This window comes from Papio anubis, chromosome 15 (genome assembly GCF_008728515.1).
Source record: "Papio anubis isolate 15944 chromosome 15, Panubis1.0, whole genome shotgun sequence".
Classification (NCBI taxonomy): domain Eukaryota; kingdom Metazoa; phylum Chordata; class Mammalia; order Primates; family Cercopithecidae; genus Papio; species Papio anubis.
The window spans coordinates 26,860,638-26,880,981 of record NC_044990.1 but is presented as its reverse complement, the minus strand read 5'-3'; the positions used below and the strand labels follow the sequence as shown (position 1 = coordinate 26,880,981).

General features: G+C 37.8%; 2 protein-coding genes across 13 annotated transcripts in view; one reads left to right on the top strand and one right to left on the bottom strand.

Moving 5' to 3' along the window:
* Positions 1 to 2,355, top strand: part of RCBTB2 (RCC1 and BTB domain containing protein 2) — a 44,579-nt gene extending 42,224 nt beyond the window's left edge. For 7 of the 12 annotated variants that reach the window (XM_009191920.2, XM_021929616.1, XM_003913864.2 and 4 more), the window contains one exon: positions 1,079 to 2,355. In XM_009191920.2, the coding sequence (XP_009190184.1) occupies positions 1,079 to 1,219 (141 nt within the window). In that variant the 3' untranslated portion in view covers positions 1,220 to 2,355. The remainder of the gene's footprint in view (positions 1 to 1,078) is intronic. The other 5 variants (XM_021929614.2, XM_009191919.4, XM_009191918.4 and 2 more) reach the window with 2 other exon arrangements.
* Positions 2,356 to 10,488: 8,133 nt separating this feature from the next.
* Positions 10,489 to 20,344, bottom strand: part of RB1 (RB transcriptional corepressor 1) — a 170,170-nt gene continuing 160,314 nt past the window's right edge. Inside the window, exons 24-27 of the mRNA XM_031655844.1 lie at positions 19,015 to 19,045; positions 15,570 to 15,712; positions 15,012 to 15,061; positions 10,489 to 12,361 (exon numbers count right to left, since the gene is read on the bottom strand). Coding sequence (XP_031511704.1) covers positions 12,288 to 12,361; positions 15,012 to 15,061; positions 15,570 to 15,712; positions 19,015 to 19,045 — 298 coding nt within the window. The 3' untranslated portion in view covers positions 10,489 to 12,287. The remainder of the gene's footprint in view (positions 12,362 to 15,011; positions 15,062 to 15,569; positions 15,713 to 19,014; positions 19,046 to 20,344) is intronic.

The window sequence follows — 20,344 nt, the reverse complement described above, 5'->3', positions numbered from 1 at the left end:
TTAAAAGAAAATGTACCCGTTGGTTTATATGTACATTGGCAAGGCTATCAGCATTGCTGCTTTTTCTATTTTTTCCATCTTCAGCATTTGCTATAATTTATATGTCTAAAGAAGAAAAGGCTATCATGTGTAATGTGCGTATGTAATTGCCTAGAAAGTATTTGGGGCTTTTTAAATTTTTTTTTTTTTTTTTTAATAAATTACCTACAGTAGCTTGGAGAGGAAACTTAAAAATTGACCACCGCCTAGCGGCATCTTGTCCTGGGCCAAGTAGCCCAGGGTTTGAGGCATATCGGAGGTCTCAGCAGCCTGCCCTCACTTGTCCAGGGCCAAAAAGCATCTGGTCAGCCTGATTCTGATTTTCAAGTTATAGTTCTAACCAAGCAAATTATTACAACATTATTCTTTGGCCCAGAGTGCGTTACAGTAAGCCAGAAAACACCAATCTGTGGGTCTCTCTTACCAGAGCCTTAGAAGTCATGATTTCTTTAAAGCATTTTCCCAGTTGAGATTACTGAAGGCATATGTAGTGTGATCAAATCCATTCATCCCATCCTGTGTCGTCTCATAAAGGCAAAACGCAGTGACCTGTTAATGACTTCAGAGCAGCAATTTCCTGGCATCACTGCTTTTTATGGCTTACCTTTTTGTTCCACCAACTCTTTACAGACAGACATACTTAAAGACCGTGATACAAATATAAAATAGGAGTATAGGGCTTTTAACGATTATTGAAAGTGAAATCAACAGTTACAAATACTGTCACTAGACAAAGGTACCAAAGAATTCACACACTCACTTGCCGATCTCTGGAAAGAAAAAGTGAGATTCTTTACCTAGGTTAGTGCGGAGGAACTTGAATGTTACTCTGTGCTATTTAAATTTTTACAAGCATAGATGATTCATATTTGTTACACTTTTTATGACTATTCTTTAGGTATTACCATACCATCATTTCCTCCACTTGGCTGTCAAATTCTTTTTCCTTGCCTAACTTGTTTTAGCAATGTTCGTGCTATGCTGCATTGAATTAGGAAAGATAAATTTATTAAATTGTCTTTGTTGTTGTTGTTCCTAGGATTTAGAAGAATTCTGCTTCAGGTTTTGCATAAACCATCTGACTGTAGTAACACAAACTTCAGGTTTTGCAGAAATGGATCATGATCTTCTGAAGAACTTTATCAGCAAAGCAAGCAGAGTTGGAGCCTTTAAAAATTGATCCCATCTGCAGGAAAGGAGTTTTTGAGGCTTTCCATTTCCCCTGCAAAAGCCAGAGATGAATCACTTCTCTTTAATTAGTAGTATGTACGATGAGCTACATTTGGCTGAGTACTTATATCTGTCAAAAGAAGGATGATGGTGAGTGGTCTTTGTCTGCCTAAATCCAGAGTTTATGTAGAAAGCATTGAATGTTCTGATCAGAAGTGACTAAGGTCAAAGAAAAAAAAGTGGAAATATCTTATTTACCATTTCCTCTTTTGAGTCACTTAAGTTGGAAGCCTTTGGTACCCTGGTCTCAGTATATGCTATTCTGGCCCAAATGTTCCATTATTCAGCTAGCTGATACCACATAGATAGCTTGACAAGGAGTGCTGTCCTTACCACATTTTCAGCACTCAGCACAGTGCCTTGCGTATAATAGGCACTCAATGTATTGTAAATCTGAGAACAGCTTTAGTTGTGGAATACTAGGGGAAGGAATAACGTTCACAAAATAAACTTAAAACAGCCTGTAATTATTGAGGTTCATATTATTCTGGTATATCATTCTGAGAAATTGTGGCTAATTTAAAACATTGTTTAGAATTCACAAAAGGCCTTGGCAATTAAATTGTCAGAGGCCCAAGGGCTAATTTTAATTTTCTTTTTACTTGGTGTCATTCATTAATTTCTCATATGGGATTATGGAGTATGAAGTAATATCTTTGAATGAAATTCCTGGGCTGATCTGCCTTACATAATCTCGTAAGGTCCTTTGCTTTTCTTTGTGTTAAGAGGGATTTGCCTCTGTAAATGAAAATGACAATGTGCTTTTCTTGTAGTTGACTTTCATGTCAGTATAAAATAGGTCTGTTAACCTGGCACCAGTGTAACTATAAAGCACTCACTGAGAAGCTGAGAAGGAACTGATACTTACATTTCATGGACAGCATGAACAAGAATGAGATAAATTTATACTTTTTAGATCAAAACAAATTAATTGCAAAAGAGAAACTGGAATGGAACATAGTCTCAGATTCTTCTAACGTGTATCTCACAACATCATGTAATGTAAAGAAAACCCTTTTGGAATTAGAATTCTTGTTCTGATGCTGAACTATTTGATAATAAAGTGCTTATTTGCAGATAACAGAACAAATGTGTTGGGGTTTTTTTTTTAATCCCCAAACAGCAGCAAAATTATAAAATGTCAACCTCATGTATCTTAGATGCACATAAATCAGTTAGATATATTATACTCTCATAAAGCAGTTACTCAGATAAAGTCTCATAGTAAAAACCACCCTAGAGCACAAATAGCTTATAAACAACCTAATTATTATTCATATTATTGCCTTTGTCTGCTCTTTATTGGCAAGGTGACTTTTTTGAAGACTATTTTGTAGAGTGGTTTTAGGTTCACAGCAAAATTGTGAAGAAAACACAGTTTTCCCTTATGCCTCATGTCCCTACACATGCACAGCCTTCCCTGCTGTCAACACCGCCCACCAGAGTGGTACATTTGTTATACCTCATGAACCTGCTTGGACACATCATTATCACCCACAGTCCATAGTTTACATTAGCGTCCATTGTTGGTGGTACACATTCTGTGGATTTGGACAAATGTATAATGACCTGTGTCCATCATTATTGTATCATACAGAGTAGTTTCATTGCCCTAAAAATCCTCTGAGCTCCGCTTATTCATCCCTTCCTCCTTTGCCCCTAACTCCTGGCAGCCATGGATCTTTTTACTCTATCCATAGTTTTGCCTTTTCCAGAATGTCATATCATTGGAATCATACAGTATATAACGTTTTTGGATTGGCTTCTTTCACTTAATAATACGCAATTAAGTTTCCACAAGTCTTTTCGTGGCTTGATAGCTCATTTCTTTTTAGTGCTGAATAATACTCCATTGCCTGGATGTACCACAGTTTATCCATTCACCTCCTGAAGGACATCTTGGTTGCTTCCAAGTTTTGGCAATTATGAATAAAGCTACTATAAACATCTGTGTACAGGTTTTTGTGTGGACATAAGTTTTCAGCTACTTTGGGTAAATACCAAGGAGCATGATTACTGGATTATATGTTAAGAATATGTTTTGTTGTTTGGGTTTTGTTTTTTTTTTCTAGAAACTGTCAAAGTGGCTGTACCATTTTTCCTGTCCGTGAGCAGTGAATGAGAGTTCTTGTTGTTCCACATCCTCGCCAGCATTAGGTGTTGTCAGTGTTCCATTCTAACAGGGTATTCTCATTTTTGTTTTAATTTGCATTTCCCTGATAACATATGATGTGGAGTATGTTTTCATTTACTTATTTGCTGTCTGCATATCTTCTTTGATGAGGCGTCTGTTCAGATCGGTAGCCAATTTTTAAATCTTTTTTTAAATTGTTTTGAGTTCATTGTATATTTTGGGTAACAACAGTCCTTTATCAGATATGTCTTTTGCAAATATTTTCTCCCAGTTTGTGGCTTGTCTTTTCATTCTCTTCTTTGGGTCACATTTTGAATCCATTATTTCTGTTATGATTTGGATGTGGTTTGTCCTTTGCCAAAACTCATATTGAAATTTGATCCCCACCGCGGTGGTGTTGGGAGGTAGGGCCTAGTGGGAAGTGTGTGGGTCCTGGGGGCAGATCCATTGTGAACAGATTAATGCCCTCCAGCAAGAGTGGGTTCTGGTTCTCTTGGGACTGAATTAGTTCCCAAGACTGAGTTGTTATAAAAGGGATTTCAGGCTGGGCGCAGTGGCTCACACCTGTAATCCCAGCACTTTGGGAAGCCAAGGCGGGTGAATCACGAGGTCAGGAGTTCAAGACCAGCCTGGCCAACATGGTGAATCCTCGTCTCTATTAAAAATACAAAAAATTGACCAGGCGCGGTGGCTCAAGCCTGTAACCCCAGCACTTTGTGAGGCCGAGGCGGGCGGATCACGAGGTCAGGAGATCGAGACAGTCCTGGCTAACATGGTGAAACCCCATCTCTACTAAAACTACAAAAAATTAGCCAGGTATGGTTGCAGGCGCCTGTAGTCCCAGCTACTCAGGAGGCCGAGGTAGGAGAATGGCCTGAACCCGGGAGGCGGAGCTTGCAGTGAGACGAGATTGTGCCACTGCACTCCAGCCTGGGCAACAGAGGGAGACTCCATCTCAAAAAAAAAAAAAAAAAATACAAAAAATTAGCCAGGCGTAGTGGCAGGCACCTATAATCCCAGCTACTCAGGAGGCTGAGGCAGGAGAATCACTTGAACCTGGGAGGTGGAGATTGCAGTGTAGCTGAGATTGGCACCACTGCACTCTAGCCCGGTGACAGAATGAGACTCTGTCTTAAAAAAAGGGGATTTCAACGACCTTGGTTTCTCACCACATGATCTCTTTGTGCACGTCTGCCCCACTTTGACTTTCCACCATGACTTGAAGCAGCCCGAGGTCCTCAGCAGATGCAGCTGCCCAATCTTGAAGCTTCCAGTCATCAGAACCATGAGCCAAATACACTCCTCCAATTTACGAATTAACCCAGCCTCAGTTATTCTGTTATAGCAACAGTAAATGGACAGAGTTTCTCTTTAACAAATTGCTTAACCATTCTCTTCAGACTTTATCTGGTAGAGGCAAAGAGTCTGAGTGTCTCTAGATCTAAATCAGAATCCTGTTTTTAAAACTATATAGTTTTATTCTGTTGTTATTTTAAAAGTAGCATTATACCATTTGTTTTCATTTTTTGCTAAGTTTGTTATTTTATCCAACAAAAAAACATGCAAACATGGCAAGTACCTATAGCATCCATTCTGGCCATTAGACAACCACAGTCTTTGTTTCTTTGGTCGCTTTCCCTCACCTTCCTGTGCTAGCTATAGCTGAGTAGGCTTTTATAGCTTCACAGTGTCTTCCTTTTTCTTATTTCTGACAGGGTCTTCTCAAGCTCCTCAGTGCCTTTTTCTTTTGTGAACTCGTTTCATATAAAAATTGGAACACTCAAAGGGGAACAGATGAGTTTACCTGGGGATGAAAAATGGACTACCCTTTACACACTCCACCATGGCTCAGTAGGCATACTGCCAGAGTATAGGTTGTTACTCTGGACTCTTATCCTATTTTGCTCCCTAAGCTTTGTTTTGTGTAGGTTTGCATGTGTCTTGTCTCTGCATACAACAGAATAATCTATGGATTTTTTTTTTTTTTAAAGACAGAAGACAGAGTGTTGCTCTGTTGCCCAGCAGGCTGGAGTTCAGTGGCGCGATCTCGGCTCGCTGCAACCTCTGCCTCCCGGGTTCAAGCAATTCTCCTGCCCCAGCCTCCCAACTAGCTGGGACTACAGGCATGTGCCACCACGCCCGGCTAATTTTTGTATTTTTAGTAGAGACAGGGTTTCACTGTGTTAGCCAGGCTGGTCTCGATCTCCTGACCTCAAGTGATGTGACCCAACGAAGAGAATGAAAAGACAAGCCACAAACTGGGAGAAAATATTTGCAAAAGACATAGGTGATAAAGGACTGTTATCACGCCTGGCCAATCTGTGGGACTTTCACAGGATATAGATTCGAGGATTCTAATTCACTGTGTGTGTATGTGTTTTATATATATACGTGTGTGTGTGTGTGTGTGTATTATATATACATTTTTTTATTTTTATTTTTTGAGACAAGGTCTTGCTCTGTCACCCAGGCTGGAGTGCAGTGGTGTGATCTTGGCTCACTGCAACCTCTATCTCCCAGGCTCAGGTACTTCTCCTACCTCAGCCTCCCAAGTGGCTGGAACTACAGGCACATGCCACCAAGCTCGGCTAATTTTTTTTTTTTTTTAAGACAGGGTTTCACCATGTTGCCCAGGCTGGTCTTGAACTCCTGGATTCACACAATCCACCCCCCCCCCCCCCCCAAGTTATTTGGGAGGCTGGGGTGACCCACCTTGCCTGCCCGAACATGCCACCTTGTTCGGCTAATTTTTTTTTTTTTTTGAGACCAAGTCTCGCTCTGTCACCCAGGCTGGAATGCAGTGGTGTGATATCGGCTCACTGCAACCTCTGCCTCCCAGGTTCAAGCGATTCTCTTGTCTCAGCCTCCCAAGTAGCTGAGACTACAGGCACACGCCACCATGCCCAGCTAATTTTTGTATCTTTAGTAGAGACAGGGTTTCACCATACTGGTCAGGCTGGTCTCGAATTCCTGACCTCAGGTGATCCATCCACCCTGGCATCTCAAAGTGCTGGGATTACAGCCATGAGCCACCACACCCTGCCCAAATTCAGTACATTTTAAAAGCTCCACACGTAATTTGATGTTCAGCCAAGAATGGGAATTAGTGGTTTAGCCCTTAAAACTTCTGACACCAAACAATAAAGAAGAGCTAGTTTTAGATCTGAGAGATGACAGATGAGTCCTGGGTGTGGGTACATCTATCTGAAAAAACATGCTTTCTTTCTGGTCTTTGAGGATAGGCTTGCCATTGACACTCCTATGGGAAGGAAAAAGATCCCCTTTTAAAATTTTCCTTCTAACAGATGAGTGTTTGAAGAACCTTAGTGATATGTGAGAGAAAAGGTACATTTTCATAAGGACACTACTTTAGAAATTAATGGATTCTTTTCTTTTTGCACAAGTTTATCTTAGATTTTCCCAAAAGTTTTGTTTCCTCTCTTGCTCACACAAGGAAGTCGATGTTTTAGTGCTTCTAAAATAATTGTCCACTAATTTACACAGAGAAAGGTTAAGATTTTATAGGAATGAAGAAGCGCCCTCATCTGCTGGTAGAGGTTTGCGAAGATGCCATGGAATTCGTTTGAAAAAACAAAGGTTAAGAATGTTCAGTATGTTCTTCAGGCTCTAATTCATGTAAATTGCCAGTCATTCTGGACCTTAACATGGAGAGTTTTATTTAGAGGCTGGATTCTTAACCAGGAATAATGAAAAGAGGCAATTACAATCTTAACTATCTTAACTATAATCTTAACTATCTTATTATGCACCCCCCCTTTATTACATCAACAGAGTTGGGAGAATCGTGAAGAGAAAGGAAGAGATCAAATCTTACTGTTGTTTTTAATTCAACCTTTGTCAAAACACATAGAAATACAAAGCTTACCAATTTTCTCAGTAAATTCAGTTAAAAAGAACATTTTGTATTTAGGAAGTAACTGAGGTTGGTCTGTGTAATAAATTTAACCTTTCATATTGTCATTATTTAAGATGACAATTGTCATATGTCAGTACTAATATATATAGTCCCAAGATAATGGACACACAAAAAAGTATTGAGAATGGATGACTATGCTTACTGTGTATTAAAAGAGCTTGTTTTAATCTCATGTAGACATTATACAGTGCTACCATAATATATTTCTATTTAAGAAGCTACACCTATGGTAGAAATTTAATATTTCTGGAGACAAGGTTTGAGTTGTCCTGTAAAATATCTATTTAGTCCAAAGGAAAACTCTACTGAAACTTTACCTATGCTGTGTATACTGTATTGGCCCTTAAATGAGGAACAAAAATATACTTCTAAAAGCAAGTTTCTATGAAATCATCCAGATGATAATAGAAATAGTATAACTAGTTTCCTCCCAGCCATTTGTACCTTTAGAAAGCTGTAATGAAAAAGTAAATAGGCCGGGTGCGGTAGTTCACGCCTGTAATCCCAACACTTTGGGAGGCCATAGCGGGCGGATCACCTGAGGTCAGGAGTTTGAGACCAGCCTGCTCAGCATGACGAAACCCAGTCTCTACTGAAAATACAACAAATAGTCGGGTGTGGTTGTGCGCTCCTGTAATTCCAGCTATTCGGGAGGCTGAGGCAGGAGAATCGCTTGAGCCCGGGAGGTAGAGGTTGCAGTAAGCCAAGATCGTGCCACTGCACTCCAGCCTGGGCAACAAGAGTGAGACTCCATCTCAAAAAAAAAAAAAAAAAAATTTGAATTTGCCCCTTGTATTATAGTATTTATTCATTGGAATACTAAATTCATCTCTAGAAGTGAACAATTCTCTGCCATGCAGACAAAATTTTTTAGTGTAATTTAGGCTGCTGGATTTTGATGTGACCTAAGAGACTGCATTTCATTTAAGATCCCTGCCCAATATAAATACAGCCTACTGAGATATGCTTGCTGCTTTTCCTGCTCCGCACACTTTGCCTTTCTTCCTTCAGGAACAAACGTGTCGCTGTTCCAGAAGGAAAGAATTTCATCTGCCATGTTTTTGAGAAATCATATACATTTAAGATAATCCCTTGTCTGAAACCCTTGGTGCCAGATGGGTTTCATAATTTTGAGGGAGTTTAGAATGATAATATGGTACATATGCCAAATAATACATAACACCTAAGGCGGGTCTGGGTTAGCTCCCAATCAAACATATTAATATTTCTGCAGTGAGTATTCCAAGAGAATATTCCAAGTATGATAAAGATTATAAATAGCTCTGTGCCAGTTTACATATGGTTCTGATGCCATATGACTTTTGGCATAAAACACACAGAACCACTTGGCTTTTAAAGCTTTCTCAATTTTGGAACTACAGATAAAGGATTATAGACTTGTAATATACACAAAGGCCTTTTATACTTTGCATTAGACGAAGAGAGATACTTGAGGCCCATTTTACTATGACCTCCTAGTTGTTCTTCAGACATACCAGACATACTCCTCCCTCTCTCCGTGGAATGTGTGACTCCTGTTTGTGTCTGGCTCACTCTCTTGTCTCCTTCAGATCTTTGCCCAAATATCACTCAAGTCTTTCCCTGACCACTCTCTTTTAAATGTTAAAACTCCTTTCCCTACCAGCCTTCCTTGCCCTTCTCTTTGCTTTGTTTTTCTCCACAGTCTTTAATACAATCTCACATACTATGTATTCCTCATTTATTCATTCGTTTGCTCTCTTTGCCTGAAACTAGAAAGTCAGTTCTGCAAGGATGGGGATTTTAGTTTTATTTATTCATTGTTACAGCTCTAGCATTTACAGCTGTGCCTGGAATACGGTAGATACTAGTACATGGCATTTTAAAAGAGGAAGAGAGTGTTGTTTGTTTTCACATACTTGGAAAAATATGGAAAACATATATTCTGTTTTTTCCTCTACAGATGGACTTTCTAGGTACTAGATCTAAAGTGGTCAATAAGAATAGCTAGGCCGGGCGCAGTGACTCACACCTGTAATCACAGCATTCTGGGAGGCCGAGGTGGGCGGATCACGAGGTCAGGAGATGGAGACCATCCTGGCTAATACAGTGAAACCCCATCTCTACCAAAAATACAAAAAATTAGCCGGGCATAGTGGCAGGTGCCTGTAGTGCCAGTTACTCGGGAGGCTGAGGCAGAAGAATGGCATGAACCCGGGAGGTGGAGCTTGCAGTGAGTGGAGACCGCACCACTGCACTGCAGCCTGCCTGGGTGACAAAGCAAGACTCTATCTCAGAAAAAAAAAAAAAAAAAAGAATAGCTAGGCTGATGGCTACAATCTGGGGTGGGGAGTGGCTAGGAATGGGGAGACAGGTAACAAGAAAGGCAATTTCAGATGGTGGGAAATAGTGATAGATGGATGCTGTTGCACTTTTGAAGGACAATGATACAACACAAAGTGATGATTTTAGCTTGGTGGTCAAGGAAGCCCTCTGAGCTGAGTTCTGAAAGACAGAAAGGAACTGGTTGCAAAATTGTGGGAAAAGAGCATTCTAGGCAGAAGAAGGAAGAAATATAAAAGCCTAAGGTAAGAATAGGCTTGGTATTTTAAAGAAAAAGGTTCAGTGTGGCTAAAGCACAGTGATAAGGAGAAAATTCTACAAGATGAGGATGGGAAGTCAGTAGGGGCTTTATAATTCCTGGTAAGTACTTCAAGTAGAGGAGCAATGTGAATCAATTTATATTTGTAAACAATCATTTTTGTTCTTTATGGAGTTTGACAAGAAAGAAAGGGAACAGGGAGACTAGTTACAAGTCTTCAGCAGTGGTTCAGACAAGAATTAACAGATGGTTCCTAAGTTGTTGACTTGATACGTGAAATGGAGAACGACCAGGGTAGAAAAAAAAAAGACTTTTGTTTGATTTTAGTTTATATTTTGAGACATTGGGTAGAGGGGAGTAGAATCAAGAGTTCTGTTGGCTATAAGAGCCTTGTCCTCTGTGAAAAGATCAGGGCTGAAGAAATAAATTTGGAAATCTCTAGCATATAGAGCCCCTTAAAGGCTGAGAATGGATGAGATACTAGGAGAGTTATCTTCTATCTATCTTCTCCTAGATAGAGAGGAGAACACTAGTGTACTTGATACAAAGAACACAACATCAGACCAATAAGACTCTTAACAACTAATTTATTTTAAAATAGACAAACTATTAATTGTAGAAAATAGTAACATAGCAATTTTAAATGTATAGTTTTAACCAATACAAAAAAGCAATAAAGCAATAATATCTGAAGCATTATTTAAGAAATCTCAGTACACGATCTCTGAAGTTCCTAAAATTCTGGCACTAATTCTAATGTGAACTTAGGAGCAAAAGACCCAGAAATAGTAAGCCCTTGACCTAAAAACCAACTGATTTGTATGATATTCATGCAGAAATTAATGATGAAAGGGAGTAAAGTTTTCTAGTGCCATTGTTATCAAAATAACTGTCAAAATAGTAAGTTTGAAACTTAATTGAGCATAAAATAAAATTTTGTTTTCTAACAAGACCAGATTTCTTTTTAAAAATAATTCTGAGTTAGACAAAGTAATTTTCCTAAAAGCTAGCTGAAGCTACCTATTTTAAATTACAGCATCTCTAAATAAGTTAATCACACAAGATAGTTTAAATACACCTTTAGGTGTAGGGGAGGGGAGAAGCGCCTCTTTTTCTAATGCAGCTGTTTTAATTTGAAGCTTTCGCACAAAATCAGATAGAAACATTAATGCCTAACCCATAATGACCCTTGATTACTTGTAATTTTGGACTAGAAATAATGTGGCTTTGAACATGCCAGTGTTCGACCATACTGACTTAAAAAAATAAAAGATAGACAATTGCCAGTTCAAAAGATACATGGAAGACATGTACCATTCCACAGAAAACACAAACCTTCTCAAATTAAGGAGGACAGAATAATTTTGAGATGCAATTAGACAAATCTCTATGAAAAAAAATTAAGGCTCCTATAGTTAACAGTCTGTTTATGGAGTAAAATTAATTTGTGTCTTAATTCTTCAGGACCCAGAAACGTTAGAAAGTGCACTTGGGATATACTGTGTTAGGGTCCTCTATATCTAAGATCTGGTAGAGCACTTTACTTTTTCAAGTACTAGATGAGTACTTTATAAATTCAGTGATCTGAATGGTATAAAAACCAAGAGTACTATCAATAATCCTCATTTAAAAACATAAGTTGGATGAAGAAAATAATCAGTAAGTTCTTTTAAGTTCTGAGGTATGAAATCTGTGTCAGTAGTATGATAGTATCATGTGTTTATACTTTGCTTCCAGCTTTTATTTAATTAAAAGCAAAAATTTATAAAACAAGCACACAGTATATCAGATTCCAATAGTAAAATAAAATCTAATGTGTAAAATTAGTAATTTTTTTCTAATTTCTAATAATATCCATTTTTGCAGAAGGGTTCAGGATAATTTGGGTGAATGAGCAGTCAATCAAATTGCATTTGGAAGATAGGACACATTTGCTAAGGGTGTTCATGTTAAATTAAAACAATATACATATAAATTAATAAAAACAAGAGCAAACATCACATATACGCTACAAAAGAAGGCAAAGTAGTCAGATAGGCATGGGTTATCAGGACTCCCACTCTAGGGCCATTCTTACTATCCATAAAGCACAGCAATTTTACTTTGGAAGTGGAAACAATCTGCTACAATTTTTTAAATGGCAGGATTTACACAAGATTTTTCAATCTTGTATAAATAACAATGACTAACATTTCAAGTGGCTTAGGAATCACCCAAACAATTGCATCTGCACACTTTATATCCACAAAAAGAACTGAAGATATTAAATGTGGCCATAAACAGAACCTGGGAAAGTTACACAGTCACATCTGTCAAAGACAATGAATCCAGAGGTGTACACGGTGTCCACCAAGGTCCTGAGATCCTCATTTCTCTTCCTTGTTTGAGGTATCCATGCTATCATTCATTTTCTGCTTTTGCATTCGTGTTCGAGTGGAAGCTGGAAAAAGGACGAAGAACTGTTAACAGCATTGGTGGTACTGGGTAAGCTGGCAAGTGGCTGCCATACATATGATGCTAATGTCAAACTGATGGCGCTCAGGACCTTGCAAAAAGCAGTGGTCTTCATTCTAGTATTTGACAGTACTGTAGGGAGTTACAGTAAACAATAATTTAGCGCATATTTCAAAATAGCTAGAATTGTAATGTTCCCAATGCAAAGAAAAGATAAATGTTTGAGGTGATACATATCCCAATAACCCTGATTTGATCATTACACATTGTGTACATGTATCAAAACATCACATGTACCCCTAAAATATGTATAACTATGATATATCAATTTAAAAAAACTCCCCCCCCCAAAAAAGCAGTGGTCTCCAAATCTTTAAAAATCATATATCCCTGTGAGTAAATTTTTTTCCAAGCCTGTACCACAAAAATATGTATGCGTGTACAAATTATAAAACACATACCCCAAGCAAACATTAAAATGAGATAAATAGAACTTCTATTTTATGTACCCCAAAAGATGATCTTGCATACTTCCAGGTATGCCCCATTTTGCAGGCCACTACTCTAGATATGAGGTGGTTGATGCTTGGCATATACTTCAGCAGACTAGAATACTCAGCTGGCCCAGACCGAATATGCCAGAGTGAGTAGTGGTATTCTTTACAAAGCTATAGTTTCCCTTATGTTTGGAGATGCCTTGCAGGTACTGCAAATACATCAGATCATAGCTCATTTAAACTGGGCATAGAGTTTTTGTTTTGTTTTGTTTTGTTTTGTTTTTTTTGAGACAGGGTCTTGCTCTGTTGCCCAAGCTGGAGTGCAGTAGCATGATCATAGCTCACTACAGCTTTGACCTTCTGGGCTCAAGCAATCCTATTACCTCGGCCTCTCCAGCAGCTGAGACTACAGGCACATGCCACCATGCCTGGCTAATTTTGGATTTTTTTGTAAAGATGGGGTCTTGCTATGTTGCCCAGGCTCATCTTGAACTCCTGGCCTCAAGCAGTCCTCCCACCTTGCCCTCCCGTAGTGCTGGTATTATAGACATGAGACATCATGCCTACCCAGGGCATGGCCATGTTAAAAGCATGTTATGAATTACAATAAAGACAAAGCCAGGATACTTATTTTAAATTTCTTAAAAATTCTTAACTTGATTTTAGAGGTAGGCATGAGCTCTTTATAAAGAAGCAAATTTGGAAAAATGGAATGCCCTTTCATTCTGGGCAACCCAGCATTGTATGATGATCTTTCCTAAATGTAATTGTTTAAGAAAAGCTGAAGAGCATCCTCGAGACTCTATCTCAAAAAAAGAAAAAAAAAGAAAAAGAAATGCCTTAGCCTCAGGGGTTAAAATTCTGGCTGTTTTTTCACAATTTTGTAGATGTACAAAGGTCCTGAACTTTGGCCTGGCAGAGGAAGCTCGCCACCATAGCTAAGTATGTCACTGGGAAATGTACTAACTATAGCAACTGAACTCTTCTCTAAGAAAATATCATGTTTTTACAGCTTTCAGCTCCTTTTTAAGTGCATATTTGTGGGTTCCAAAATGTTTCCTTATGTCTTCAAGGCCTGATTTTGGTTATAAGCCTCTTGTCTATTTTCGTGTACGGAGGGGAAAAGACACAACTATTTAAAAGTTAAAATAGGAACATAGAAGTTGACATAAAATCCAAAAAGAGATTCGTTTATAACTAGAAGATTTTGTTTTAGTTCCTTTTAATTACACTTTAAAAATAATACATACAAAAATTTCTTTTAAATATCTTATTTTCAAAGTTAGTATCTACAAAGATGTATTAAAAGAAAGCCTCTCATTTTAATTGGTATTGTTCTCATTAGTGTGTCCTGTGCCCTAGGAACGATAGTTTTAACACCTATCTCCTGAATATTTGTCTTCTTTCAAAATCCCAGTTCCTTTTCCTATCAATGGGTCTGGCAGCAGATAACGGGAAATGTTACACTCACTACCATAGCTACCGAAGACAACTCAGTAGTAGTCAGTCAACATTTTTCTCTTTCCTGATGTGCCTTCCATCTACTATACTTGGATTAATTTTTTTTCTAGTCTCAGAGTAGTTTTGAATAGAATTCCACTTACCCTAACATTATATCACTCTGTATAACTTGAAAAATGACACAGTGTTCTTTTTAAAATTCTGATTTCCAATAATGGAAACTTTTGTTTGAAATTGTTTTAAGATTTGCAAATAAGGAAAGTTTAATAATGGCAGAATCAAAGGTTATTCCTTAAATAAGGGTGATGATGTTTACATATGCTAGGTTTATAAAGCCTTTCCCTATATCTAATACTCCTAAGTAGTTCCTCTTTGTAGTTCTGCTAACATATTTTGTAACTGTAGCCATTTGTGTTGAATGTGGTCAAGCAATGTTTCACTTCTTAGTCTTTCCGCACGAAAGATCACAGGAAGAGTAAAAATGACCTTCACTTTGCATCATACATTTAATCCACAGATGTTTGTAGGTAAATAATATAATCTTGATTGAATTATATTTTAAATGCATAAACAAACCTGCCAACGGAAGAGATTATACATTCTTTTATAGAATGAAAAGACTTCCTGCAGTGTAAACAATTGTTTCTTTCATTTACACAAAGTGAAATAAGTACTTACTCATTTCTGCCAGTTTCTGCTGAAATTTGGACTCCCCTGGGAGATGTTTACTGCAGATTTAAAAAAATGTAAAACATTTCATGTGTATTTATAAAAGGAAAACTCAAATTTCCAGTAACTGACGCTTTCGATGCCTTATTTTAATGCTATTATTTTAGTGAGTAGCTTTTAATTTTAAAACTTAAAAACTAACCATCTAAAACATAAATGTCACAAATTTATGATGCTATATATTTTTTCAGTGGTTCTTACAAAACATAGTGGTTAATATTTTTAAAGAGTAAACATTTTTAAATTTAATGTTAATAACAAAATTTTATGAATAGCTTTGTAAAAAAGATCAGGGTTTATTAGTTATCTTCACTGCATGTTGGTACACAATTTGTAAGGTGTTTTTAACTTTGCACTACCCTCATATCTATTATTTTGAGTCATTCTCACAGCTGCCAAATAAACTTGGCATGAAAGAAAGTGGTATAAGTCAGGAGCAGTGCTAAGACTCTGGATTCCCCAGATGACCATCTCAGCTACTGGAAAACATTCAAAAATGGTTCCTACCTTCCATCTGCTTCATCTGATCCTTCAATATCAAAGCGTAGTTTTTTCAGCGGTTTAGGAGGGTTGCTTCCTTCAGCACTTCTTTTGAGCACACGGTCGCTGTTACACACCATCTGATTTATTTTCTGGAACTTCTCAGAAGTCTACAAATTACATAATTCTTTACTTTAAATCATTAAGTGCCAGTGTTTTGTAGTTAGCAACCTCAAATTATAGTTTGAGGTGTGTCAAAAATCAGGCAGAGGTAATCACTTCATTTTAATTTTCTGCTTCATTGGACCAAATAAAATATATGAAATATCTAAAAATCAGAATAACTACCTAATTCCCTCCCCAATTAAACACCCACTCTTTGTAAATCCTCCTGTCTTTTCCCATGCAGCTCACATTCTTCCTCCAGCAACTGCCTACTCTGCAAGTGCTGGTTCCTCATTTTCAGGACCCACTATACAGGACTACTTTTCAGAAGTAGGCAAGTCAGAATAGCTTTCTGGAAACTTGCTTTTGTCATTTTTTTTTTTTCTTTTAGGCTATTACATAACCAGAGGGAAGGTCACAAGAATTTGATAAGAGATGATGTGTTCAACGAATAATAATTTTTGATTCACTTTGTGGGTATTATGTTGACAAGTCATATAGACTTTCTGATAGAAATTATATCTGATTTGACTGATAGATTCAACAGTGAGAATTAGCTTTGCCAATTATGCTTTATTTTCCAAAAATTAAATAAGTGAATTCTCCCAATATTAAATTCAAACAGGTTTTGATGGTAAATCTATCTGGAGCACATATACAATTTAACAAAAACTAAATCCCATGCTGCTATTAAATGCATAATATTTTAAATTATCAGCTTTAAGATATGGAAGTACATTCAACTTTTTCCCAATTATTTTAGAGGTTATGGCAAGCAAAAATGTTTGAAGACCACAATGTGATACCTAGCCAGCTCCAACTGTCCTTATAAGGTCCCATAGCTCCTTTGTAAAGCCTCACAGCTGCAGCCCATCATGAACTATTTGTAATGCACATTTTAACATTTGGTCATTTGGCATACAAACTTTTACCTCTCCCTAGTTACTTGAGGCAGTGTGGTGGGCAGCCTCTCAGATGGCTCCCAATGACCCCACCTCCTGGTATTCACCTCCTTGTGTAATCCTCCTCCCCTCATGTGTGGGCTAGATCTACTGTTGTCTTGCTTCTAACCAAAATAATATACCAAAAGTAATGGGCTGTCATTTCCAGAATTAGATTACAATAAGACTGTGACCCATCTACCCCTCTCTTGCTCTTTATTTCCCTGCCTCCCTCAGAGTCCCTGCTCTGGGCAAAGCAAGCTGCCATGTTGTGAGTAGCAAGTAGCACTATGGAGGGGCCCAAGGGCAAGAAACCAACAGGCATCGAGGATCAGCCAACAGCCGTTTGAGTAAGTCTGCCAGTGAATGGTCCTCTAGTGGAGCCTTGAGATGACTGCAGCCCCTGCTGACACCTTGATCACAGACTTTGGAGAAACTCTGGTCCAGCTAAGTCATGCCTAGATTATTGACCCACAGAAATGGAGGTAATAAACGTTTGTTTTAAGTCACTAAGTTTGGGGGTAATGTATTATGTAGCAATACATAATATAGGCAGTCTTCGCATTCCTATAAGAATATAAGCTCTCTGGCCAGGCGCAGTGGCTCACATCTGTAACCCCAGCTCTTTGGGAGGCTGAGACAGGGGATCATGGAAGCCAGGAGTTCAATACCAATCTGGCCAACATAGCAAGCCCCTGTCTCTACAAAAAATTAAAAAATTAGCTGGACATGGTGGTGCATGCCTATAGTCCTGGCAACTTGGGAGGCTAAGGTGAGAGGACTGCTTGAGTCGAGGAGTTTGAGGTTACGGTAAGTAGGTGACAGAGGGAGACACTGTCTCTAAAAATAAAAATAAAAAAATTGAAAATATAAGCTCTCAGGGGAGTGGAGATGGTGCAACATATTAATAGTAATGCATACTGAATATGGGACTGCTGAATTAGTGACTTTAATGGAAGGCCAACTAGTGTTGTAGATTTGCAGCCTAGAATAAATGTTTCAAAGCAAAGCTTTCCCTTGGATCTCCTAGAATGAAGCCCTGCCACTTTCATTGAGGCAGGATCTCATGTAAACAATTCCTAATCAGTGTACCAGAAAAAGAATATCCTAGAAGTCTGAGAAGTCTGAGAGGAAGGATAAGCAAAAAGTGCATATGTATGGAAGGAGACCAGTAGGCAGGGACAGGTTGGTGACATTTGGATATCGGGCTTACATTTTGGAGTATCTTATTTCAAATCACACTCATAATGAGTGAATTTCAAAACTGTTTTATAAAATTCCTGTGAGGTTATGTACATACATACATGGTATCATAGAGAGATATTTGTTCTTTGTCCCCGGTTCCTGGAACAGAGCTCCTAAAACCCTTCGAATTTCTTGAGTGATAAGGGTAATGGGACCCTCTTTTGTTCTAATGAGGTGATACTTAGTGCATACCTAGCTAATTTAGGATGAAGCTGGTTGCCAGAAAGACCAGGTCTTGAGCAGAAGCTTGGAACTTTCAGCCCCACCCTCTATCCAGGGATGGGAGGGGGTTGGAGATTGAGTTAACCAATTATGCCTACATAATGAAACCCCTATAAAAACCCCTCAACAATAAGGTTGGGAGACCTTTGGAGTTGGTAAACAGGTCTAAGTGCTAGGAAGGTGGTGCACCCCAACTCCCCAGGGACAGAAGCCCCTGTGCTAGGGACTCTTCTGGACCTCACCCTATATAATACTTCTTCATCTGGCTGTTCATTTGTATCTTTTATGATGAACTGATAATAGTAAGTAAAATATTTTCCAGAGTTTTGTGAGTAGTTCTGGCAATGGATCAAACCTGTAAGGAAGAGGCACTACTGGAACCCCCCAACTTTGTATCCAAGTCAGAAGGAAGTGTGGTGTAGCCTGGGGACCTGACGCTTGTGACTGGTGTCTGCAGTGAGACCAGTTTTGTGGGACTGAGCCTTGAACCTGTGGAGTCTGATGCTGACTCTGAGTAATTAGTGTCAGAATTGAATTGAATTGTAGAACACCAGAGAGTTGAATATTTGTGTGAGAAAAAAATCTTACACATTTGGTGACAGAAGTGTTATGAGCAAAAACAGCTCACGTATATATGTACGTATATACACAAATGTATATATGTATTATATAATCTCAAATGAATATTTAGAAAAGTTTTGAAGTTCACCAATTAGGAGTATGATTTGAGATTAGGAGTATGATATATATATATATCTCTCTCTCACATAAATTTCTATGCAATATGCCTGGATGAGGTGTTTGAATAATTACATTTAGAAACTCGAATTATAGAAAGCTTTAATTTCTTTTATACTTACAATGCATACTATTATATTTCATAGAAAGAAAATACTCACCCCAAATGATTCACCAATTGATACTAAGATTCTGTCAAGTTAAGATGAAATGCCAATTAGTAATAAAAAATCATATACAATTTTGCAGAGACAAGCATAGATACATCATTCTGAACTACTAGGAATACTAAATTAAAGGTTACCTCTACCCTAGAACTACTGACAAACTATATTCATTTGGGAATTATTGTAACAGTGCCCATTTAATCATATACTCACCTAGTCTCTTAGTTTTACAGCAAAAGTTATAAGTCTGCAAGAACATATTCTGCTATTGCCCATATTTAGGGAGGGCAAAGGAAAGTTTCAAGTTTACCCCTACTGAGTTCTTCGTAAATCAATGGGTAAGTTATCAAATTTCTTTCATATTTTCTCATTTAAAATTCAAGTAATATTTGGAAAAAACTTACAATATTAAGTAATAATCAGAATTCTAATTAGCCTCTATATTGATATAGTAAAGGCTATCATATATCATATATGGAGTCAGAAATCTTTATTAGTCTGTCTTTATTTGAACCATATAATTTATGTTCTTGATAATAAATCTGAAGAACATCATTAGACTGACATGACTCAACAAAGATTTGAAAACATGAACACGGAACTAGTGAATATAGAGAATTTTTTGTCCTCTAATTCCTTGATAAGTGGCCATCATGCTACATATAATATTTGATTAACCAGAACACCTAAATGTACTAGGTAGTGTTAAGATGCTCTCCTAATGCCTGGTCAATGATTTATTAGTTAGGATGTTCAGAATGTGACTTTCTTGCTAAAGAATACCAACACAGAATTTATTTCACTAAGGATCAGCAAGTAGCCATCATTATCACCATAATATGGACTAATTATCACTATTAAAGAAAACTACCTAAGTATACATTTTCATATAGTGGCATGGAACAATGTAAATTTTCTTAAATAGACATGACGTGGCATCTTAGCAGCTTAGAACAAGTAGTAGGTATCAGTACACAGATATCCAACTACAAGAACACCAAATAAATAAAGGATGATACAGAGGCACATGAGAGCATTTGTATCATATTGCCAATTATTTCTCACTTCATATTTTTCTGTAGAGTTTGAAATTTTTATAATGAGTACGTACTACTTAAATAATTAAATATACCATGCAAATGTTTTCTGAAAGGCCAACATATTCCCCTTTTCTTGCCCATTAGGTACAACCATATGGGCTGATAATTTCTGAGATGAGACTACATTAACTATACTAGCTAATCTGCCTCCTACTTTACACAAATAAAGTCAGTTTCAAATAGCCCGTGATAACATATAATTAGTCAATTGAAGCACTTCAAAG